At 37.2% G+C, this 25835-nt stretch overlaps 3 protein-coding genes across 4 annotated transcripts in view; 2 read left to right on the forward strand and 1 right to left on the reverse strand.

The window, feature by feature from the left end:
* The window catches only part of myo1d (myosin 1D), a 61470-nt gene extending 58860 nt beyond the window's left edge, over positions 1 to 2610 (forward strand). Inside the window, exon 22 of the mRNA XM_084134875.1 lies at positions 1540 to 2610. Within this exon, the coding sequence (XP_083991001.1) occupies positions 1540 to 1696 (157 nt within the window). The 3' untranslated portion in view covers positions 1697 to 2610. The remainder of the gene's footprint in view (positions 1 to 1539) is intronic.
* A 4985-nt stretch (positions 2611 to 7595) lies between these two features.
* Positions 7596 to 13128, reverse strand: cdk5r1b (cyclin dependent kinase 5, regulatory subunit 1b (p35)). 2 transcript variants are annotated; one of them, XM_084134877.1, is made up of 3 exons: positions 12846 to 13123; positions 11204 to 11581; positions 9428 to 11104 (listed from the first exon to the last, which is right to left on the reverse strand). In XM_084134877.1, the coding sequence occupies exons 2-3, from the start codon at positions 11402 to 11404 to the stop codon at positions 10490 to 10492; spliced, it is 816 nt and encodes a 271-aa protein (XP_083991003.1). In that variant the 5' UTR covers positions 11405 to 11581; positions 12846 to 13123; the 3' UTR covers positions 9428 to 10489. The 2 variants fall into 2 exon arrangements, with proteins under 2 accessions (XP_083991002.1, XP_083991003.1); XM_084134876.1 differs by having other exon boundaries at positions 7596 to 11581; positions 12846 to 13128.
* A 1598-nt stretch (positions 13129 to 14726) lies between these two features.
* psmd11b (proteasome 26S subunit, non-ATPase 11b) lies at positions 14727 to 25127 on the forward strand. Its single transcript, XM_084135200.1, has 13 exons — positions 14727 to 14850; positions 16465 to 16566; positions 16673 to 16869; positions 17264 to 17321; positions 17596 to 17790; positions 17884 to 18028; positions 19824 to 19884; positions 20099 to 20161; positions 20249 to 20374; positions 22048 to 22083; positions 22296 to 22347; positions 23627 to 23769; positions 23862 to 25127. Exons 1-12 carry the CDS (start codon positions 14760 to 14762, stop codon positions 23767 to 23769), a joined length of 1269 nt encoding a protein of 422 aa, XP_083991326.1. The 5' UTR covers positions 14727 to 14759; the 3' UTR covers positions 23862 to 25127.
* Positions 25128 to 25835: the final 708 nt, after the last annotated feature.

The raw sequence follows: 25835 nt of genomic DNA on the forward strand, positions 1-25835 counted from the left end.
GTTGGTTTCATTTGAAATTTCCCCCTAACTGAAGAATCCCAGAATAACGTGTGAAAGTGTAGAGATATATACGGACACAGTCATGATGCTGTCTGGCACTAGACAAATGGGCTTGAGTTGTATTTACCAGTTACCTCTGCATCTCCTGAGTGCTCACTTCCCCTCCCCCTTTTACCTTCCCTTAATACTCCTTCTATTCTGGGTAGCAGAGCAGGCCTCAAAGGTGGTGAGTCAGTTGGCGTGAAGGGCACAGGCACAGGGGAGAGGAGGGCTGGAAAGAATTGATTTTCCAGTGGGCCATGCAGAGCCGTCTGCTCGACCAGCACTGTGTGAGAAATACCGGCTCACAGAGAGACTCTCAGTATGGGGAAATCTACAGTCTTCATGCCGTTCCCTGCTGCTACAATCAAAACTCAACTAAACCCCAAGCAATTCGAGTAACCTTTCATTCCTGCCTCAACAGGAAGCTGAAGGGATTGTACTGTATACCTAGTACAATGAGTAAATACAGAGTTTTCACACCCTTGAATAAGATTGTGAATGATAGGGGAGATTGATGCTGGTTGACTGGAGCAGCCCTACCAAATGATGGGGTTCACTGGGTTGCCATAGAAACATCTGGCGGAGCAACCTGCTGGTACAGTAACTTATGGAGAGTTTATCATCTGCAGGATTTCTTACATAAGCTGCCTGGTAAAGGTCACTCTTCTGAATCAGACTTCTAATTTAGAAGATGTTGGTTCTACTATAATAAACACAAAGATAAAACCTTCATATTGTTAAAGAATTCTTCATGCGAGTTTATTTAAGGAATATTCTGGGTTTGGTTGGTAAGCTCAGTGTTTGACAGAATTGCTGACATTTATTAAGTTAAACACCTACACTAAAAGTAAATGTCTTAAAAGATTTAAATGCAGAAATGTGCCGATATTTTTTATAAAAGCATTTACTGCACATTAATTATGTTAAACATGTAAAAAAAAAGGTTCTAAACTTCTGAAAAAAGGTTAGTAAACTATTGTTTCCACTAAAATCATGTTAACACACATAATGTTTATGTTGTGTGGCTATACTATTGAAACTGTGAGTATTTTAACATTTACGGATTGGCCTTATTCACTCCCATTGTAATTACCTCACTGGAACCCAGATTTTTGCTTTGTTTAAATAAAACAAGTCGAAAAACTAGTGGAAATTCTATATATATAAATGGAGCTAATGGGTTTTCTGGGTGTAACGAGGCTTTTAGTGGTTAGATCTATTGACTTAAAATGCAGAGTGTGTGTGTTACAGTCGAACTTTTAGTTTTCCATTCACCGTTCTCTAAAAACTCAGCCACTCTCGCTCTCAACCAATTACTCTTGTGCTTCATTGATCCCCTAAGCGAGACAGTCTGGTGTAAAATGCCCATCCACCCAGAAACAGCCAACCAGATGAGACAAGCACACAGAGCTCTGTGGACCCAAACAAGAACATATGGAGTATTGCAATGACACTCACTCTCTCTCTCTCTCTCTCTCTCTCTCTCTCTGTTTCTAGTGAGAAGAGGAAGCTACAGGTGAACATCCTCAGCCCCATTCACTGCAGTATGAATGGGAGGAAGTGCACTGTCATTGTGGAAACCAAGATCAACCAATCACAGCCAGACTTCACCAAGAGCCGATCGGGATACATTCTCTCAGTGCCAGGCAACTAGAGGGCCGGGTATCCCAGACGATCCCTTTAACAGGACATTGACAGCAGGGTATCTGTTTTGTGCTAGTCAAAACGTTTGAGTTGAACCTCAGAAATGAAGCCATACCAAATTTACCTGAAGACAGGCAAGGCAGAATATTTAATTTAATTAATCCTTAAATTCCAAACTTCAGTTTAGATTATTTACAAGATGACAACGGAGGTAGTGAGATAGACCCTCGGAGATGATTTACTAGACCCAGCTCTGTGTATTTATTAAACATTACTACCAAATGATGGGTAATCATAAATGTAATATTTATGAGGAACAGGATACGAAGGGTTTTAAAAGTATCTTGCTTGTGTTTTGAGGTTTTTCCTTGAAAGGGAATATGTTGGTTTTTGATCATTGCTTCTTGCAGGATGAAGAACAGCTCTGCTTGTGTCTCGACGTATTGCACAGATCATAAGCAGTCCTGTGGTTGCTGCTGAATTTGATCAGATGTTCTTGAGCGGGATGTGTTGATCATATCCTTAAACTCATCAACTGCTCTTAGAGGAGCGTTAAACTTTCTCGTAATTTAAACCATTCTATTTTTCTGCATATAGCTGGTCATTTATAGCGCGTTGTATACGGATACTGTCATATTTGATATAGCTTATGTAATGTACTGTATGCACTATATATATATAATGTAGGTAGGCGGAGAACTGTCATTTATTCACATATTTCACATATCTTGGAATAGAATCAGATGGGGCGGCACAGAGCAGGAAGTGATGGCGACTGTTATTTTCAATTGCCATTTTATTACATAATAGACCCTGCCGCCAATAGTGGTCCTCCACTCACCCTCACTGGTTTATTGCAAAAAAAGTCATTTCTGTACTGATAAAGCCATTCAATTTAAAAAAAAAAAAAAAAATGTTTACAAAGACTGAATTCAAAGTAGTCGCCATTTTACATGAGCCAAAAATGCATTTGTCACCAAAAACCACGAGATAATAAAAATCCTCCAAACATCAAAGTCATCCTTTTTGAAGAACAGGCAACCAGTTGTTCAATTAGGTTCCATAATTAGCAAGCTCTGATATTACGAATTTGCACATTTATGTGTATAAATGTGTTCAAATAAGAGAGAAAGAGAGCAGTGTTGATTCATAGAACAAAATCAACAGAGTTCTGAGTGGAAACTCCCAAGATGTCTGACCCAGTTTGAAGCTTTCGCAACTGACAAAGAAAGTGCCAAACTAAAAACTGACTGCTGTTCTTCATTTCTAAGCAGGTTTTTGCATACATTTGTTTTCCCATAATTGTTTTATTGTTTTGTTCATGGCTAGTAGCTAGAGATCTTTTTTTATCAGTTAATTAGGATCGTTTCTCGTGGCCAAAAATATCACTAAGCTTCTATCAGTAGTGTCAGGGATGTTCCACTGCATGTGATTAAAATGGGGTAAAGTGGATTCGATGGCGAGTTTTGTCGATTTGTCGATGATATCTTTTTGAGCAAGTGATCGGCCGGTCTGCATGTGAACGATGATCACATAATCTCCATTTTGCTTTATTGCTCATGTTTGCTGCAAACAGGTGCTCCCTTTAAAATGCTTTTGCATTGGAAGGAATATTTATGTTTTGTCCCTCTCTCTCTACACTCTCTTATCCTCTTCCTCAGTCCCTGTTCACTCTCTTGACTATTAGCCTGGATTGGTAAAGTGTGTCAGTAAAAGCATGAACACACAGTACTGTCGGACAACCCCGTTTCTTACCTCAATAGTTAAAAGCAAGGAGATAAATGGACTAACAGCATTTTCTAAAAGTTTTAAAGGTCTATTTTTCTTGAATCAAACACTAAATCTGAAACGTACTGACAATGTGTAAATGATCTTTTACCTTGATAATAGGAGTTATATGATTGTTCGTTTGCATACAATCCAGCCTATTTTTGTGCTTTGTTCTGGAAGTGATAGACATACTATATATGACCATTTTTTAATATATAATAATTTCTTTTCTTCTTGTCATGATCCCCAGTGATTCCAAGTGCCGAATAATTTCAGTTCCCAGATTTTTTTATGTTCTTTGTTGTAATTTTACCTATTAGCCTGATCTGATCAAATGATGTGCCTAATTTTTATATTTCTCTTATTTAATTAATATATTTTAAAATGTTTTAAAATGTTGGAATGCTTGGACCAAATCAAAAAGGGAATCCAGTTTATAGTGTTTGTTTAAAAATAGCTTTTCATATGTATATTAATGCAATAATTAACCATTAGTAATTTACAGAAATGAATATTATTATATGGAAACCAAACAAGTACGCTTTAAAAACTAATTATATTGCATAGAAATCTTAGTACTGATTTATCATAAGTTTGTTTTTTTAATCAAGTAAACGCTGTACCAAATATCTGCTCGTGAAAATAAACATGCCCTTGAAGTGTCTACTCCGAGGCATTTGCTCCATCGCACTGATATATTGTCATTATTTCATTGATTTGCCGCACATGGCTACAAATCCAGGGAGAGCAGCTGTTTGCCGCTGGGATGTTGATGGCGACGATTGAACCTGTCAATCATTTCGGCTGTGGGCGTGGCTACAGCACATCCACTGACAGCAATCACACTACGTGGATATTTTAATAATAGTTCTTAAGTTCATGATGGAGATCTAGCATCTGTATGAATGATCTTTATTACTGTTCTGAATACAAGTCACCATGAAATTAAAATTGACAATCCTTATGTTTATGGAATATTGCAGTATTTATTATAACTTATTTATCCGTACACATCATTTTATTTTAAAACTCGTGTGTTGGGCGGGACAACTTGTCACTCAAATGACATCACAGCAATGGCCATCTACGATCCAATCACAAAATCAAGTCCCGCCCTACATTTTTTTCTTGTTTGCAAAGCCATTTCAAACCCCGTTTACACCTGTATTTAGGGTACGTTTACATGACAACGATGTGCTAAAAACGGAAATGTTTTTTTTCTTTGTACAGATGACAACGTTATCAAAATGATCCCCGTTCACACGGATCTGTGAAAACAACTAATAAATCTGTATTATGAATGCCAGACAAGTATTTGGCGATGTCACTTTGAAAAACTATGCGCCCGCTCACATATACGCATTCTTTTACTACAGTATTACTTTATCTTCTGGGTAAATTTCATCTTCCCAAAGCCCAAACCATTCACAGTAATCCCAGTTTTAGAATGTTCTCCTCTGATATAAAGTCCCTTTTTACTTCGTTTAAGAAAATGTCAAATCCTTTGAACACAAAGCCTTCGAAAACATATCCTTGAGTCTGTTGTGAGGAACCTTTAATGTTTCATGATGACAAAATGTTATATTGTGTTGATTTGTGTAATTCTTATAACAACTTGTGATGATGTCCGTATGCCTGTTATTATTAATTATTATTACTGTTAATATCTGTATCCTTTCATTTGCAAAAAAAAAAAAAGCTTATAGACAAAACACGTAATATGCATGCATGATGTCACCGTTGTCACAGATTCACGTTTTTGTAGTTTACACGGAGATGAAAAGGGTGTCGTTTTCAAAAACTTGCACGTTGAAACACGTTTTGAAAAGTTTGCGTTTTCATGCCACCAAAACGCCGTTGTCGTGTAATTTAACGGCCAAAACGCATAAAAAGTCTTCCTTTTTTATTTGAAAATGGTGTCATTTAAATTGCCTCTTAGTATCATCCAAATGTAAACTGGGCCTCAGATATAGCCAACCTCACAATAGAGTGGTGCAGGAGTGACATCACTTTGTAAGCCAAAACGCGGAAACGAGTTAGCATTTTAGCACTTCCGGTCCCATCGTCCCTCCCGAAGTCGATGAGTTTTTTGAATGAGGTTTTTGTTAAATGGTTGAAATAAGGTCTACATGTGGTTAACACAAGCTCAAGACACTTTCAAGTTTTATTCTATGTCATAAAGTACATCAGTATTAGTCCACTTGCGATTTTTTTGAAGCTGTAACGTGTCTTGAAAAAGGTGGTGGCTAAAAAGTGGCTAAATGGGACTAACAAGTGGCTAAAGTCGAGGAGATTAAACGTCATCACGCTGAAATTTTAAGCTCAGTTCGCTTTTACAGCCTTGTTATGTTTATAATTGTGCTCTCATAAACTATTCTAACTCAAACTTTCTGGGAAGCTTAGTGATGGTGACGTGGGAGTAGTTTATAGCCTAGCTTTAGCTTTTTACTTCTGGTGACTGCATTTAGGCTTCAAAATTCATAAAAGCTGTGTTCATCTGTGTTTTTATCTTGATGGGCAAAATGTGTAAGTATCATAAACTTTTGTTGATCACAGAGCTTGTTTTTTATGATAATCCAAAGGCCTATGGAAAAATCCTATTGGGTTTTTGTCGAGGGAACCAGTGTGACGCTAATTGCCGGTTGGCCTACAAAGTGACGTCATACCTGCACCACTTTAAAGCAGGGCTATGCAGTTTCGGGAATTTCTTCGCTGTATTCTCGCTTTTTGCTCGCAGGTTTCTCTGTAGAGCTCCCCCTACAGCTTCGGAATAGATATTTGACAACACTGTCGAAAAACTCGTTGGCGACTCTCAGATACCAGAGGCTATAGATCAACGACATCAAAGCAGATGGGACATTCTTTAAAACGTCTTCTTCATTCGGGTTCGAACAGCGTGAGGGAGCGCAATAATGACAGAATTTTAGCAGATTTTTTTGCTGAAAAACAATTTGTTACATCGCGAGACCTGATATCGCCGGCCCAAAGTTGCAAGGGTAGTTTTTCGTCTCACAGGCGCTTGGGGGGTGCGAGACGACCACCATTCAACCCGAAAAAAGTCATATAACTATTCCAATGACTCCGAAGCTGTTCGGTTAAGGTAAAAAAGTTACTTAGTTCACCTTTAAAGGGAAGAAATTACTATTATTCTAATGAATCGGTTCGTCCTAAACAGACCTCTTTGGAAAGGCCAACTCATTCTGGTGAACGTGGGCGTTTCTCTACGTTTTTTTATATCTTTTTTCATAGGTCTTCGACTCATATATACAGTGCATCACCTGTGATGCTGTCAATCCCTAATTGGGTTTGTTCATTCATTCAAAAACTCACATAATATAATTATAAATAATAGTCGATTTTGATATAGAGGCACAAACTATTCCTGAATATGTGCTCAGACGTCTTAAGATGTCTAAAAAGTGACACTTTAATCAACATTATGATTATATTGCTATATACAGTAGTTAAAATGGCACAGACTTATGACTCCGCTGTTAAGCTAAGGTTAGTATTTAAAAATAGAATGTAGGCCTATTTACTGTAAATCATTTTTTAGTTTTAGTGGTATCCATTATAGTAGAAAAATTTTATTGTTTAAGAAGCTATGAGTATTCTAACTAAACCGATCTATGATCATATGAGACCACATAATTGAAAAAAAGGATGTTATATTGGTAAACTGCCAGGTTTCATTTCGCTACAGTAACAACCTATGTGACTAGGTACAATTTGGAGTCCAGTTAATATATATATTTTTTTTTTTGTGATGTCAGCTGAAACCTACCTTCCTCAAACAACCACACAGTGGTGTATCTTTAACGATCAGTGCATTTTATTTTTCATCACAGTACAAAAATAAATAAAAATAAGCAGAAACAAGATGCAAAAATGTACAGCGACAGATTTTCGTCTTTTTTAAAAGAACAAAACCCTCCCTCCCGCCCGCCTGTCAAACTCTAGCCCGATACTATAGAGTCCTACCCTCTAATAAGCACGGCCATGCTCTGATCCTAGAAAATCAACATACACACGTCACATTCTTCGATACAAACACATTCGCTCGCACTCGCACGCTCATGCAATCCTTTTTTGTAACACTGTTTTCAGTTCTACAAAGAATTACACAACAGATACAGAGAGAGTTTGACAGGAGTTTTTTTACTTCTCTTTTTTTTAAAGTGTTTTACTTGGTTTCAAAGGACTACTCTGTGATGCAAGTGAAAAAAATGGCACGTTTGTTGTGGGCTGGGGGCAAATAATAGCAGGCAAGCGGTGAAATAGGGCTCACCTACTTCAACCCCCACAACCTCAAACCCCTGCGGTCTCCTCAGACAAATAGCTCACAGAAAAGTGCAAGTCCTGTATCCAAACCTCTCCTGGCACGTAAAGTCACATAAAGCAATGCAGCAGGGCGAGCAGTCGCACAGAATCCATCCATCCCACTTTCATATCATGAGAAGAACAGGCTTTTGCATGAATCAACAGAGACGTAATAATGTTTGCTTATATGACTGTCACATTCTTTTTTTTTCTTTTTTTTTTTTGACTATAAAGAAAGAGATACATAACTACTGAAAGAAAGCATGCACAATTTAGCACTGCTGAGATGTTTTAAAGTGGGCAAATAGATCATATAACACACAATCCCCTAATATCCAATGTCCAGTTTGATTGATGTCATCAATATGCCTGCAAATGTCAGTTTGTAATATTGTTTGGTACTTTAATGTGAATCTGATAGAAATATGTTGCTTATCTCCAGAAATAGACCACATCTCATCCAATTTAATGCCCGGAGCTCGATGCCGTCTGTGTTTGGCACGTGTTGTCATGGGATAATCACTCATGATTGCTTTTGCAGTGCTGATATGTTGAACATCCCAACAGTACTTCACAGAGAAATTGGTTTCAGGTATTTAACCTCGATTGAAACCGATCATCTGTCACTATGATGAATTACCTTGGTGTTTCTCAGATTTGAAAATGGTTTTAAACTAAGCTCTTATAAGGCGTTATCGCCATGAATAATGCATTCGAATGCAAATGTGCATTAACCGTAATCTTCATTCTCACCAAAAGGTAGCCATCAAACTAATTTCTGCACATTTTTTTTTTTTGTACAACACGTTACTAAAATCTCTAAATGCAAGAGAGAAATGTGTGAAAATAATTAATAAATAACAATAAATTACGGTTCCGATAGATACTTGTTGTTGTTAATGACAATCCTACTGTTCCGAACTTTGCCGCCTTTGGTATGTGTTTTTAGACCTACATGATTTCCATCAAAGGTATGGCACTGTTTTTTTGATACATTTACAGGCTTTTCTGTACAGAAGCCCCCTGTTGAAACTAGTCTGAGTATAAAACAAAATGACAAAACAATGGCTCATCGAAGCAGGCATAGCAAGATAAACTATTTTTGTTTTGTTTCAGATTTCATTCCCTAAACACATATACAGTCGCTTAAAAAACTCAAAGTACTTAACTTCATCCAGGTTGTGTGTGCATTCAGATGAATACAGTTGTTTTAAAAAATGAAAAAGCTTCAGAGACGTAAACCACAGGAGAGGTCTGTTTAACTCTGTATCATGGATGAAAATAAAGTAGGTCTTTCTTACAAATGTGCTGACAACCTCTCTTCACCTTCTATATCAACAGCCACTGTGCAATGCTGGCCTCAAAGTCATTTCCCTTTATTCTTTGTTTGTGGCTTGCGGACATTATGACGCTCTTCCCTTTTTGCAATTGGCTGTAACAAATAATTTGCAACAGCAATGTGTTTATCATTCAGTGTGTGTTCGGTTTCATGGACATAGGAGTGAATCAACCTCCAGTTCTATTGACAGTGGTGGCAAAGATCTTGGTGCAAAGTGTCCAGAAGTCCTGTCCACATTCATGGTTGTGTTGTTCTTTTTATCTCGTTGTGTCTTTTGAAGTCTTTTCGGTCAGTGCTTTTAAATATTCACTACTTTAGAGCGTTTAGTCCACTCAAGTCTGGCATTTTTTTTTTATTCAGGTCCAAAATTACCCAATTGCCATTGCTAAAGGTAATGAAAGAATCACTACTCCTTTTAAACAACATTAGCATCACCCTTTGCTTCCTATAATATTTATGAATGCGAATAATCCACTGAAACATATCCCATTAATTAGTCCACCCATGTAGGGATAGTTCCCCCAAAAATGAAAATTCTGTCATTTGCTCAACCTCTTTCTTCTGCAGAACCCAAAAGAAGATCTGTTTTCGTCCACATCACTCTTAAAAATAAAGGTTCTTTATTGGCAATGATGGTTCCATGAAAAACCTTGATAACACTTTATTTTGATGGTCCCTTTTGAACATTCAATTGGCTATAAGTAACTTTGAAACTACATGTCAACTAACTCTCATTAGAGTATTAGTAGACTTTCTGCTTAATATCTGCTAACTATTTATTATGATGGTTCTCAAACAGACATTCTACTGACTATAAGTATCTTTGCAACTACATGTCAACTTATTCTAACCCTACCAGTCTACTAATGCTCTACTAACACTAATACTAATGCTCTAATGAGAGCTGATAGACATGTAGGTGCAACGTTACTTATAGTCAACAGAATGTGTTAAAGGGACCATCAAAATAAAATGAAACCAAAACCTCTAACACTAATTGAACATTTCCATTCCACAAAATGTTCTTTATAGTGTAAAAATGTTCTTTTAAAATGTCCTTCACACTTTTTAGAAATTGCTCTTTGAGCGTTGTTCGTCTATGGCATCGCTGTGAAAACCCCCATTGGAACCTTTATTTTCAAGAGTGTACAGTTAAAGTCAATGGGGTCCAAAACAACCCTATTGGACCCCATTGATTCTCAGGACTAAGAAACACTGAGACATTTTTCAAAATATCTTCTTTTGTGTTCCACGAAAAAAAAAAGAAAGTCATACAGGTTTGATGACATGAGGGAATTTTCATTTTCGGGTGAAATATCCATTTTTTTCAAAATGCCAGACAAGAGTTCCACCAAAGACATCTCCAGAGCCTCCTCACCGGTCCAGGCCGATGAGCAGACGACTCCTTTCCTCCTCCTTCTGGCTTTCGTTTTTGAGGTCTGCAAAGACCTGGGTGAAATAGTGAGGATCCGAGTTGATCTGCAGCATCTTGGCACTCATCAAGTTGATGATGGACAGACAGCGGTCCCAGAATGTCTCCTTGGAGGTCTCCACCAGGAATGGCTTGAGAGGGTATGAGATCTCATTGCCCATGTAAGAGTAAGACAGGTAGAGGCAGGTCAGTAGCACGGCCTGCAGCTCGTGCTCCGTTGCCACCTCAGAGGAGACCACGTCGCGGCAGAGCATGTAGACGAAAACCACGTTGGCCGGGGTGATGAAGCCCTGGTCCTGCCAGCCCTGCAGCAGCAGAGAACGGTCCACGCTGCGGAGCCACAGCACGGGGTCGGTGGGGGAAAGGTGCTTGAGCCGATAGCACCTCCGGCAGAGGAACTCCCCCAGGCAGCGCAGTAGCTCGCTGGTGGAGGCTTGGACAATCACCCTCTTGGGTGTCCCGGGAACAATGTTGGAGTTGGAAAGAGGCGCCTTCTTGACAGAGGAAGCCGTGTTATTGGAGTTTTTGGAGCCTTGGTTTGATGGACTCGACTGGTCCTGCGTAAAGGACGAGAGATTTGCACAAGACTGTGACTTCTTAAGGTTCTCATTGTTGAGGTGAGAAACATTGTTCTGGTAGTTGGTGTTAGGCTGCACCTTCTTAGACCCCTTTTTCTTGGCCGAGACGGCTACTATTCGTTTCCACGGCAGTACGTTGATGAACGGGTGCCGTTTTAGGTTCTTGTCTTTGGCGTTCTTGCTGTTCTGAACCGCCGTGTAGTGGCCCACAGTGGACGGGCCATCCTCGAACAGGGCGGCCTTCCGGTAGCTGGGTGAAAGCGATAGCACGGTTCCCATGATTCCGGGAGCGGGTTATCTGAATCTCAAGGTTAGGGGTCAGCTAAAGAAGGTGCCAAACTGGAGCCCCACTGCTTCCTGAGACTAGTTAAATCTGTAAGACATCCAAATTTAGGTTGGTGCTCTATTTAAAGAAGAATGATGTCTGGATGGATGAGGACTCTGTCACTGCAAAGCCTGCAAGACAATAAAAAACATATATAAATACATATTAAATTGGTACTTTCCTGGCACATTTCTGATAGCAATAGTATAAGTGCGTATTTTGATTTTAACATGTTAGCATCACAGACTTTTTAAATTGCAGCACGCATGTTGTAGGCCTATGTAGTATAATGTTGCATTATAGGCTCTCTTCAGATTAAAAGATGCATTTTTAATATGATATGAGTACATATTATCTTTATTGTATTGATCTATTAGTTGCTATTTTATATTTCTTGTATTTATGATGTTGAATTTGATCTGTTTTATTTTAGCTGGTCATCTACAAATATTCTACCTGTAGTGTCCTAACAACAGTGATGCTGCATGTTGACTTGGCAATTGGGCCTTTTGTTTCCATTAAAATAATCTTAAATTATTAATGTTAAGATGATTGGACAATGGGTTTTCTCAAGTGGCAAAATAATTATCTTAGGTCAAAATGTCCGTATTATTGAAATATTATTGATATTTTTGTAATCTATTCTGAACATGTGAACTATACTGTTTTCTTTATGTCGAAAACAGGCCTCATACAAGCATTGTGACGTAGATTCAAGTAAGATGCATGAATTCTTTATTTCTTGACACGCACTCAATAACATGTACACAATAACATGCGAATCCTTCGTATTCAACTGTACATTTGGCTAAAATAAAACATTTGATTTATCTAGCTCTACCACACTTAAAACAATTGACACCCCACGTATATATACCCTGTATTTTACACAGCAAACTCAAACCCGCCAATGAACATAAATAAAGACATCGCCATCATGGCAGAGTCCAGTGTTTACTGCTCTCTTGTAAATACTGATCCCACTGTATCACCGTTCGTAAATCTGAATTTAACGGGACCTGTAGTATAACAGCCTATCTCATTCTCGCTCAATGCATGTTTGTAGATTATTTAACAAACGAAAAAGAAAAAAGAAAAAAACTTTAGTGTCGCCACTATAATGCATTTGTTGCTGAAATATGTCAGCCACTGTCCAAGGTTCTGAAAATTTGAGATCCTCCCTGTGATGTTTACATGAGCACGAGAGATAACCGACACTGATTTTCATCATCACGTCAATACAATTATAAGAAAGAAAGATCTACAAAATAAATGTTTACCAAACCAGCTTACAATTCCTCGATAAATACTGTAAAACCTTGAAAATATGACCAACAATCAACCAAATATAACATCTATGATTACAGAAGCTTCGATGAAATGCAGCTCACTTACAGGAATCTGCTCTCCTCCACGATGCTTTGGCAAAACAAGAGCCGCAGTAATGGCTGTCTGGGTTTATCCTTGATAAACTGCGCATCAAGGAGATGCAGAATCGGCCACACCAAGTAAAAGATTTAATTTCAAGATTGTCAGGACGCCTAAAATCTAATAAAAATAATAAGCTTTTAATCAAACAAAACAATCTTCCCGTCTTGTCGGAGGTCTCTGTAGGCGCTCCAGAGGTCTGGGGATGCTGGATGTCTCCTTTGGTTGGTGATGCTGAGAACTGTGAAGCTGTGCTATTGGTCCACACCAGCAGATACGGGATTTAGGTTGATGTTGTGCTGTCAGAGCCGCGCGCACTGCGTCCTGCTATTAGAAAGCTTGTTCTCGAGCGCCTCATTGTGGTCTGTTTCTCCACTGCCCCGCCTTCGTGCACCTGGCAATCACAACAAATTTCGACCAAATCACAGACTAAAGAGAAAACTAAGGCTATTTATTTATAATTATACGCATCCAAATTCATTAGTAGGTTAGGCTATACATTTAGCTTTGGCCTATAAAAATGTATAGCCTATATCCTCTAACTAAATAAACATTTTAAAAATGTAATATGTATTTAAATGTAATGTATAGCCTATTACATGCATTTTTAAATATTATTTAAGTTTAAATGGTCTCGTATAACATTGTTGCTCAGGAGGACTGACTGATGGTGTGCTACTTGTCATGTCGGACAGATCTTATTTACGAGTTGAACGCGCCCCACCATAAATACAAGTCATGAATACGATTGGGAAGCCCGGGATTTTCTTTAAGCCTCGAGTTTACGAGTTTGGGGCGTGAGGAACGTGTCGGAATAAGATAGCACACGTACTTCTCCAAGATGTCTGTTAAAGATGGTTCATCTGGAAAGCACCTGCTGTATAGCCTAACATCTTTAAAAAGTCAGTTTTACATACATTCTGAATCATAAACATCTTAAAGACGTTCTCTAATTGTCTATTTAACATCTGACAGGAAATGTCTTTAGAGACGTATTGCAGATGAGAAAAAACTGAAAATACATCTTCTGGATGAGAACACGCACATCAAATAGACGTCTCTGAGATGTACGTGTGCTATTAGCTATAGATATCTAGCATTGTCAGGCTTTCTTATTTACAACAAAATGTGACTTTAATGCACTTGACGTAAATATGACTTCCGAATCCCATATAACTCATAAACATCCCAGGAGGCCTTAACGCACCATAACTTTTCAAATAATTGATACACAGGCTGATAGTTTAGGCAGATGTTTTGCTATTCCCTTCTGGATTTGATTACTATATTTGTTAGACTAGGCCATGTGTGTTTGTTTCACCATGTAGAAAAGTCACCATCACACTTTTTTTTTTTTTTTTTTTTTTTTTTTTTTTTTAAATTCAAAATGCATAAATCGCTATAGAAAATCTTGATATGATTTTTCATTCAGAAAAAGGCATTGAATTTCACCCTTAAACAAAGCAATGCAGGGTGGTAGATGCATGGAAGGATAACTGTATGGTAGGGTCTGTCTCCACCTACTGACCATAAACAACAACAACAATAAAAGCAAATTCTCTAAGCAGTATGGTAGCCTGCTAAATGAAAGTATGATCTGAATAATAGCCTAATAATATTTACATTAATTATAATAAAAAATAAGTCAATTTAATCATGTAGCAGTTGCTTTTATTTACAGCAACTTACAAATGAGAAAAATAAAAGAAACAGCAATGTTTAAGATGTAAATGTTTTAAGTACTCCAACTTGCACTAGAAAACGTAAAGGTCAAAAGACTACAAAACCCAACCTACCACCGCACGTACGCACGTACGTATCAACGCACTTCCGGGTGAGGTCGCAAGTGCTTGTGGGCAGTGAGATTTTTGAATAGGGAAGATGGCAGCCGCGGCAGTGGTGGAGTTTCAGAGAGCTCAGTCTCTCATTAGCACAGACAGAAACGCTTCTATTGACATTTTACATTCAATAGGTAAGGCTGTGTTTAAATTATTTTATAAAACTTTACTTTTCACTCTGCGTACTTTAATGCTTCAGTATTAGGAAGCTAAGGTACCATGAGCCGGTGCTGCGGTGCTGACTCACTGTACTGTGTGTGTGCGCGCGTCTCAAAACATAGTAAGCTGCCTCCACAGACAGCATTTTTAGACCTAATGGCGGCATTCGAACTTACGAATCGAGCATAGAACGAAGACAGCTTTGTTATGGTTTCATATGCGTGCTCGAACATATGACTCGATCATTCGAACGCGCCCCCGATTCCCTAAAAGAACTGCCTAGGTAGGCAGCTAGCTACGTTTTGAGACACAGCCCGATGTGTATGGACAGTTAGCTGCACTATTAGCCACCCTTCCAGGCCAAGGCGCATTTTAACACATTTATCTGGGATTTATCTTAATTTTGTATTAATAATAAGCTCAACCGATGACATTTTATTTTGAGATTCACTTTTTTTGACAATCTTAACTTGATCAACTTGACGTGCTTCATACCAACCATAAGACAATCTTTGACATTTTGTTTTTGATGTCGTAACTTTGACTGAGATTTCTTTCTTTATTTTTTTGGCTGCTGAAATCCAAACATTTTTCGTAAATATATGAACTTTCTGTTTAACTTTACATCATAACACGCATTCTTAGTTTAAGCAGTTTGGTAGAGTAAAATCAGTTCCTTTTTGACTAATAAAAACTTGCCGATTATTTGCTCTCTTATGTCTGTCAATCTTTGTCGACTCAAAGACCCAAGTTTCTTTCGTTTCAACCTTTTATTACTTTTTTTTTTTTTTCATGGCGCACATAATGACAAGTTGGTTTTAAACGAGTTAACGTTACCTAAGATCATTAGACATAATTAATTGGTTATTTTTACGATGTTTTTCTTAATTAAATGATTTTAAGTTTTTATTCAGAACCACTTTAATTCGCAGAGACAACTATAACTAGTCATTTGTAGGTTGATTTTGCTGAAAAGTGTAAATAATATGGCCTTATCAAAACATTACGGGTTTTTTTTTTACTTTTATTTTTTAAAGTTGACTTTTTTTCCCTCCTTGATGTGTACAAAAAAGGAAAAAGGAAATTAATGAAAAAAAGAAAAATCAAATAAAAACAATTACAACAAGAACAAAACCATTACCGATAACTGTTACATAAGGTCTTCATCAGCAACTAGGCCTATGTGATACAATTAGAAATTGTGGTGAAACATTACTGTTATTTTGAGCACCTTGACAAGCCCAACATGGCAACAGTGACTCAACCAATGACATGAGGCCGCAGTTGGGGTTATCTTTTTTTCCCACCAATGGCTGATGGGGGGGGATGCATTGATTAGCGAAAAGTTTTCAGTCAACACATTTGCTGTCAAAGACGAATATATATATTTGTGTGTGTATGCAGCCGTTTCTGACATCAAATGTGTTAACTGAAAAAACTTCTAATTTTATATTATTATGTATATCTCCTAGTAACTTTAATTCTAACCGCGGCTTATGTACAAAATCTATAGGCCAATAACTTTCTATTGATGGGAGGCTTAAGTGGGTTGGTTTTAGTTACCGTTTAACTTTGTGTTTTTTTTTCAGTGAGACGGGATGTCCATGAGGATGATGAAGAGGCGGTTCGTGTCAAGGAGCAAAGCATCCTGGAGCTGGGCACTCTCCTGGCCAAGACGGGACAAGCTGCAGGTGACGGTTAACATACTGGGGTGATTCTGTGCCTGTTATGGGAATTTTTTACTTTGTTTTGACACATCATCATCATCATCTTCATCATTCTGTATGTTTTTTTTAGAGCTTGGAGGCCTGCTGAAGTTTGTGAGGCCTTTCCTGATTTCCATAAGCAAGGCAAAGGCAGCACGGTTGGTGCGCTCGCTCCTGGATCTATTTCTGGACATGGAGGCAGCCACGGGCCAAGAGGTTGAGCTGTGTCTGGAATGCATTGAATGGGCTAAAGCTGAGAAGAGAACCTTCCTCAGACAGGCCCTAGAGGTAAACTGAGCATCAGCTTTGAACTGTCAGGACGATTAGAGCTACTACACAAGCCAATAATTAATATAAAATGGGTAGTTCAAACTCTAAGATCTGACTGGATGCCATAACAGTGCATAAATATGCAGAACTGTGACATCAAGTGAATTGTATATTACTGTGCCAAAAAACAACAACATTTAACACATTTTATAAAAGCAACAAGCCGTTCCATATATTACAGTGTTTTTGGAGCTTTGTCTTATAACACACCTCAAAAACATTGTTACTTTTTACTTTAAGTTCATTAATAATACAGATTTTTTTTAAAAAAATGTGTATATATTCTCAATTAAATTTAACTAGCAGTAGACCACTATATAATTTATCACTATTCCTTGCCATTTTTTGTCAGGCTCGACTCATTTCACTCTATTTTGACACCAAGAGATACCAGGAAGCCCTTCATCTAGGTAAGAATAATCTAAAAAATATATGTATTTGCAATGATATCCAGAAGTCAGAGCCAAATAATAAGAAATGAACACAATCATGTTTGTTTAATCACTTTTTACTCAAATTCTTGTATGATTGTATTAAATTAGAAAATGGCAATATGAGCATTCTCAATAGAGCTTTCTGTCCTTTGGACCCTACTGTATATCTCAATTTTTGTTGTACTCTGTTATACTTTTGATGTACTTGATTTTATTTTTGAACATTATAAGATCCGTTCTTTCCCCTCAGGCACCCAGTTGCTGCAGGAGCTGAAGAAGATGGATGATAAAGCTCTGCTGGTGGAAGTCCAGCTGCTAGAGAGTAAAACCTACCACGCTCTCAGCAACCTTCCCAAAGCCAGGGCTGCCCTCACCTCAGCCAGGACCACCGCCAATGCCATTTACTGTCCCCCAAAGCTCCAGGCAGCTCTTGATATGCAGTCAGGCAAGTCTCACTTCTCTTTTTAGCGATCTACAGGTGCGTTTGAGATTGGACGTGTACTTATTGATATGTGACTTTTTCGCCCTTTCACTCCAGGTATCATCCATGCAGCTGAGGAAAAAGATTGTAAAACTGCCTATTCTTACTTCTTCGAGGCTTTTGAGGGCTACGATTCCATTGACAGCCCCAAGGCAGTCACTGCACTGAAATACATGCTTCTCTGCAAGATCATGCTCAGCTTGTAAGTGTGATAACCGCTTGCATTTTATCCCTGTTTGTGTGTGGGAGGCCACAGGATAATAGAACAGTTATTGTGTTAGTTACGCCAAGCTCTGTTATGTAATGCCGACTTTCTAACTAATACTTAGGCTATCATTTCTTCTGTACAATCCATCTCCATAATGCATCGCCTACGCTTAATGACCCGTGTAGCTAAAATACAGAAAGTGTAGCATGCATTAAAAAAAAATCATTAATAATACACTACTGTTCAAACATTTGGGGTTGGTAAGTGTCTTATTCTCCTCAAGGCTGCATTTATTTTTTTGTCAATAATACAGTAAAAACTAGTGATGCTCCGAAATTATTATTATTTTTTTTTTTACCGAAGCACCGAAATTAAAGTTTTCAATTTCCTGATAACTTAAAACTAAAATAATGTTTAATAATTAATCAAACTTATTTAATAATCAACACTCATATGGAAGCTGAGTTGTATATAAACATTTAAATTGCACACAATGCAGTTTTTATATTGACTTTTTAATTGTATAATTGTTTCTATTCCAGTTTGTTTGGTGGCTGTAATAATAACTTGTTTTCACGGCAGATTTATTCCAACAAGTATTAAATAATGAAATCAGGTTAAGCAAACATATAATAATAATAATTAAATATATTCTGGGATGAATATATTCTTGAAATCCTGCTTTTTGTCATTAAGGGAAATCATCTTGTCTCGGTTACAAATTTGACTGTTAAATCATAAAGATTTTTTCCTGCCCTTTTTTATTTATTGCATTGCATATTGTATGTTCAGGGATAACAGATTGATAAGCAGACATGGTATTTATAACTTTTGATACTTTGCAGTAAAATTGGCTTTCCTACTGACTTTGTCCTATCAGTGTGGCTCTCATGAAAAAAAAATAGTGAAGGCCACTGCTATGTCAGCAAGGAGTGAACGAAATAAAGTGAGTGAATTCGGACACTGACGTATACACTGCGTGTCGGAGAGCAGGAGCTGTCACAGAAACATATAGTGATAAAACTACTTTTAGCTTAAATGTAATTACTTTAGAAAATATTAATAACAGTAACAATCATAATGACTTTATAATACAATTATACATCCCTCTGTGCCAGCATTGTGGTTTCATCGATTGTATATATTGATACAATAAATATTAATTTGGTTTGTCATGCTTAATTTGTGTATTTTTTTTAAATATATTTATTATTTTTAGTTCTTGAAACTCTCCCGAGCAGCGTTTTGCCCTCAGAGATGATGATGGTCACATAGTGCCCTCAGGTCACCATTATGATTACATTAGAATTAATACTCAACCTACATATTTATAAATCGAATATTTTTAAATCATCCACTAAATTATCATTTCTTTCTTTGTGTTGTGAGTTAACAACAATGCCACAAGTTAGTAAAACACTTGGCTGTTTGTAAAACACATTAAATTGAGGAAACTCCTAAATACTATATCTTATTAATAATAACAATATATAAATCAAAAATGTACTTTATATAATTTCATTTAATTTTAAAATCATCTGTATAATATTGTCTCTCTATATTTTAATGTTAATCAAGTAATGATGATTAATAAAAAAAAAAAATCAATTAATCGCACTCTGTCCTCTCCTCGTTGAATTTTTGGGAAATGGGGATTCAGCAAGTGTACATAGGATGTACGCTCGAAATCAGAGTGCATTGTGGGTATAAACGTGAACGAATGTAGGAAATTAAGTTGTCCACTCAGAGTGATTGATTATATGAGACATTTTCTATTGTTTTCTTCCAGGCCAGAGGAGGTACAGGCCTTGATCAGTGGCAAACTGGCTCTGCGATATGCTGGGCGACAGGTAAGCTCATTAAAATTCCAGTGTCTTTTTATAGATGAAATGACTGCTTACAAACAAATGCTCTACAGAAGCATTTCATGGTTCTTCTGTGCACCAGGCTTTTTTGTTTGGCCTTGTGCTTTTAACAACCTGTTACACATCTGACAAATCTTTTTTCTTTTTAGGCAAGTGCTCATTTATAGTTGTGCCCTATAATTTTTGTTTTCTCCATCAGACCGATGCACTGAGATGTATAGCACAAGCCAGCAAGAACAGATCATTAGCAGATTTTGAAAAGGTGAGATTTTGACTGATGTCTGTGTATAATTTTTCAACGGTCGTCTCTGTCATGCCCAGCTTTCTGTTTGCTCTTTCACACATGAAGGCCCTGACAGAGTACACTAAAGAGCTGAGGGACGACCCCATCATCAGCACGCATTTGACCAAGCTTTACGACAATTTGCTGGAACAGAACCTCATTCGAGTCATTGAGCCTTTTTCCAGAGTACAGGTAGTGTGTGTGTCTTTCATAGATATTTTAGCCTTAAGTGCATCATTTAGTTATTTATTGTAAATATAATACTTTAATGCTGCAGTCTGTAACTTTTTTGGGTTAAAAAATATCCAAAATAATTTTGAGCAAGTACACAACCAGCCAGTGTCCAAAACTATCTGCTTGCTTGATACAAAACGGTAAGCTTGTTGTAATAATGTTTTTAATTCCAGTGGTACTGGTGAATTTCCGCGGGAAATTCGAGCATGTCTTTGCGTCATTGCGTCACATCTGTACACATAAAGAAGGTGTCTCGGCTAGTAGGCTATATTGTGTGTGAGGATGATGGAGGTGGAGATTTATAGCCTTTTCTCACAGCACTTGATATAATTAAACTTATCAATTTGATGGCGGATCCAGAAAGGTTCAAACGACAATCACCAGTGACAACTGGAGATTCACCCGTTGTAAAACACGAAAGACTTCAGAGTGGCTACAGAAAAAAAGAGACTGCAACCGGCCCATGCGAAAACAAGGACAAATATCGGAAGGGCATTAAATGTAGTCACGCAATGCTGATGTTGTTAACATTAACAATTTGAGAACAAAGTATAATTTGCACGGTTTGACGTGATATTAGCGATCGTTACTCAGCGCTATTTACTGCAATGTATTTTTTTTTCATTAGTTGATCAGAACAAAAGTGGATGTTACTTGTTCAGATTACATTTTCTGGTGAAAATTATTATGTTGGTCATACTTCCAAAAAGTAGAATATGTGATTCTGAATGACAGTATCCACACCGGCGCGGTGACTGACAGACGCACATTCTCCTCAAAACATTGGATTAATCCGCGCTGTGCCGTGCCGAGGCACAACCCACGTAAAGTTGATAATTCCGCGAATAACTGCAATAGCAGATTTCGAACAGAGATGGCGACAAAGAGGAAAAAGCTGCAATCCGTAGTTTAAGAAATTCAATATTTTATTTAAAAAGGACCAATATATATCTCTGACAACTCTAAAGCCTGGAACACACCAAGCCGACGCCGACGAACTAGCGCTGATGAAAGCCGACTGTGTTGTCGCCTCGCGTCGGGTTTAAAGTTGCACTTGAACACACCGAGAGAACTACAGCCGACTGTTAGCTAGAAAGCGCGTTCTGCGCCTGCGTGTAAATGAGACAACTGTCTATTTCTGCAGATATATTCGTCTATATTCGTCATTCAAAAAGGGAAACCGACGCTGCCGGCTGCAGATACACAAACCATAAACAAAGCAGTGCGTGCTTACCGTTTTGAATATCAATCCTGCTAAACACTTTCTTTATTCCACTCCTCTCGTGTTAATATTGAAATATGCACCAAGGAACACTCAGGTAAGATGACACATCAATAGAACAGCCTTCTGTCTGTACCGTTTTGACTTTGCTCGCTGTTTTGCTATTATTCTCGTGCACTGCCTCGTTCACTAAGCTGAACAGCCAATCAGAGTTCCCTCTTTCACCGACGGCCCGACGCCGATTCAACATGTCGAATCGGCCGTTACAAAGCCGACGAGGACCAATTTCAGCCGACGGTGCGGAACACACTGAGAAGATTTAGTCGGCCGACGCGCGGAAACTGGCTTGGTGTGTTCCAGGCTTAACAGATTTTACTATGATTTTTATGTCCTTTTCTCTCTTTTCAAGATTACACATATAGCTGGTCTCATCAAACTCTCAAAGGTACGACCTATTCTTTTCTTTTCAGAAGATTTTCACTCTCATACAGATTATTGTGTATAGCTTTAAAGTAATATTAGCTTAGGATATCACAATGCCTTTAATGTCACCATAAACCAAAAATATGACGACACTATATCATGAAACAATCAATATGTAAGCATTTAAGATCACTAAAATAAAATGCTCTATCTGTTATTTGTTGTGGCCCACAGGATGATGTTGAGAGGAAACTGTCACAAATGGTCCTGGACAAAAAGTTTCATGGTTAGTCTATCTTTTTTGTCATTACCTTTCTTTGTCATTTATCTTTTTGCATTAAAAAAAAAAAGATTTTATTGCAGAGCATTACAAAAAGTAAAAATGTTGTAGTGGTTTTTGCAGACATCTTGTACCAATAGTGCTTATGGGTGACTGAAGTTCAGCCTGAGATGTGTACCGATACCATTCCCCCTCTCTTCCCATTAATTTTGTGTCTCTTTCTGCACTATATAGCTAAATTATCTAATGAGAGTCACGATATCGCCAAAATATCTTAAGCTTCATGTTACATTCTGGACATTTTGACCCAATATTGATATTCTTTTTCCCGAAAAGGCTAGTTAATGTTATCACATTGGACTAAAACCTACTGACTTGACTCACACAGGATATAACAACTTCCCAAAAATGTTGTGATAATTTTTTTGTAGTATTTTGTAATATTTTATTTCCCTCTTGTGGTGTTTCTGGTCAAAAATGACTGGCCTACAAAAAATTACTTATAAATCTCTCGGTTTGCTATGTTATTACCAAATATTGTGTTCAGTCTTCTCAACTTTTTTTCAATTAGGACAGGTTTTGTATTATTGGAACTGATTGATCGATAGGACTCATTGACTGTTTACGTGTGCACCAATAATGTGATTATTTCCAATAATCAATGTAAAGGTACGATTAAACTACACATTTTGTTTTATTGACTTCCATTCATACGCATACGATGGCGTCAGACCGGAACCGCAAACTCATGCGAAACGTTTCGCATTTCACTGTGTTCTAAAGTTCACTTTAGTGAACTCTGACCTGTGAATTCACATCACGTGAAGACGTGTGACCAGTAGAAGATCGATGTCACGGCTTGACCTCTTGGCTGAATTAAAAGAATGCACATTTTTGCAGTAGAGTAGATTGTATATTTTTACATTTTGAATGTATTACTATTTGTTATGTGCTGAATTCATAAAACGGCTTATTTAATGAATCGACAGCCTATTGGCTAATCTTCAAAATGTTTTTGTTTAATTTTGGTTTTATCTATTTTTTTGAGTTTACTCTGAAAAAAAAAAAGAAGCCGTTTTAATTAGAGGTCATGGACATATAGGATTTAGTTTATGGCACTCATTCATTTCTATAGTATCTGCAAACAGTGATTGACTGTCGCACAACTCTGAATGAAATTCACTTCAAGGCTGTAGTATTGATCTGAGCTTACGCACAATTTTTGAGTGAAAAAGGTTGTCTTAAGCTTATTCACCGTATGTCTGTTGGATTTCTATTATTGCAGGCATCCTTGACCAAGGTGAAGGAGTGCTCATCATATTTGAGGAGCCGCCTGTGGACAAGACTTACGAGGCAGCTCTAGAAACCATACAGAACATGAGCAAAGTTGTGGATTCACTGTACAACAAGGCTAAGAAGTTAACATAGGTGAGGTGTTAAATGTTTGTCTATAATTGGTTTCTTCAGTCTGATTTCATAAACCAGTTTCTAATGTGTATTTGTGTTTTCTTCTTCTGCAGAATAAACATCAGAAGCTGCTGCTGTGCGAAATGGTTGTATGCGTGTGAGTGCCCGTGTGTATGTGTGTATGGCCAACATGTGGAACTTTTTTTTCACAGCAAAAAGGGACAACATTGAGCAAGATCTACTTGTTCCCCAGTTGAGAGTTTTTAATGTTTCTTTTCTTTCAAATGGACAATTTCATCTTTCTGATCTTCTGACCTTTTTGTTGTTCTTCTCTGTATCTCTCAACGGCCAACACAGGCCATCAGGGAATGTTGTACAACTACAATAAAATCCTAAAATGTCATGTAGAAATGTATAGCTCTTCTACATTTAAAGTTTTTTAATTACAGCAACTTTGTGATACAGACTCCTGGTTTCGGTTGTCGATGGTTCATCGGTTGTTTGCTGTAGTGCATATCTTTTTTTTCTCATTTTATGGATGCACATTTTATCTGATTGTTGTAGGTGAGGGATACAAAGGAACTTGCCTGTAATGAAGAGGCTCTGTAATAAGCACAGTTGCCAATCATATTACCACACACACTAGAAAATTTAGTATGATCAAGGGTATTGTTTGCTGTTTACTTTTACAGTATACCTACCGTCTTTACGGTTTTGTATTTACAGTGTACTGTTTGCCAAGTTAGGTTGGTTATATTAAATGGCCCAATCATACAAAGGTTTTAGTCATCTTTGATTAAAAGATAATTTTCCCACTGTACTGAAGTTTATTCTTTTATCGTTCAATAATTGTTCCCCCCGATTAGTATCTCAATGCAAACTGCATTTATAGTTTGCCAGCAATAGACCATTATATAAGTTAAATACTCGCAATATTATTTTAAAATTCAATGTTTTGTACTTTTTTTTTTCTTTTATCTTATCGATTTTCTTGTAAATGTATACTTTCACACATCCTTTGCAAAAACAATTATTTATGTTCTCATTTATTCTGTTTAGTGTGCAATTATAAAAGTTCTTATGGGAGAATGGTGTTTTTAAAAAAACTTTAAAGTCCAGTGTTGATTTGAGAGCTTCCTGCATGTGATTGTGATTGATTTGTAGTGGCGATCTAGCGTTGATCAGTCGGAAATTTAGTGAGAGAATAAACACTTTGGAAAGTATGTTTTTTTTTTTTTTATGATCCACAAATGTCCACTATCAAAGCTCAACATTTCAAGCATTGAAATCTTGGTAAAGGCATATTACAGTTTGAGGAAAGTGACTGTTTTATTTTTGTATGAGTTGGCCTGTTCACTAATTAAAGTGTTTTGATTACATTTACTGGTTTTGAGGGAAATTATCCTTATCTCTTATGTGTACATGGGTATAAATACAGGGCAGTTTCCCTTTATGTGGAAGTATATGCACGTTTGTTATGCAATGTGTTTTCTTGTGATGAAGTATTAGGGAATTTTCATATCAAATACTGTTCATTAAGATGGAGTACTAAATCACAAGGACTTTAGTTCATGAGGACTTTATAAAATTACCCAAAATATTGTTGCTAATAAAGAAATAATGTACACCCCTTTCAAATAGAAAAACTGACCACATAATTTATTAGATCCTTAAATGAGTTAAATTCACTAGAAAACCTTTTTTAGTCAGTTGTGTAACTGACTGTTTTTAAAATCAAACTAGCTCAGATTGCTATATTTGATAACAATATAAAAGCTTAAAGCAGAATACTTTTTAAGTTCCATTTTTTTTTTAAAGGGTTAATGTATTATTTTGTATTTCTTGCTAAAATATTTATGGCAGACAGAACTGATGGGACCGAAAAAATAATTACACTAAAGAAATTATCACAATTATAATAAAACAACAACTAAACAACCTTGGTAGTTGGGTGAATAAGTGTGTAGTGTACATTTCTCTTATTCCAAATTACAGTTTATTTGAATGAATCATAATACTATTATAATTTGATCAGGCTGGGTTTAGTACCTTTGGCAGCCTGTTGAAATGTTGAACAGAACCGATAA

The sequence above is a fragment of the Abramis brama genome (assembly GCF_963993115.1).
Source record: "Abramis brama genome assembly, chromosome: 14".
NCBI lineage: Eukaryota > Metazoa > Chordata > Actinopteri > Cypriniformes > Leuciscidae > Abramis > Abramis brama.

Excerpts from the sequence above, each read along its gene's own strand:
- cdk5r1b (XM_084134876.1), bottom strand. The coding sequence starts at position 11,404 with ATGGGAACCGTGCTATCGCTTTCACCCAGCTACCGGAAGGCCGCCCTG.
- psmd11b (XM_084135200.1), top strand. The coding sequence starts at position 14,760 with ATGGCAGCCGCGGCAGTGGTGGAGTTTCAGAGAGCTCAGTCTCTCATT. Across the intron at positions 20,162-20,248 it reads CATTAGCAGATTTTGAAAAG|GCCCTGACAGAGTACACTAA; the intron begins GTGAGATTTTGA and ends TCACACATGAAG. Across the intron at positions 20,375-22,047 it reads AGCCTTTTTCCAGAGTACAG|ATTACACATATAGCTGGTCT; the intron begins GTAGTGTGTGTG and ends TCTCTTTTCAAG.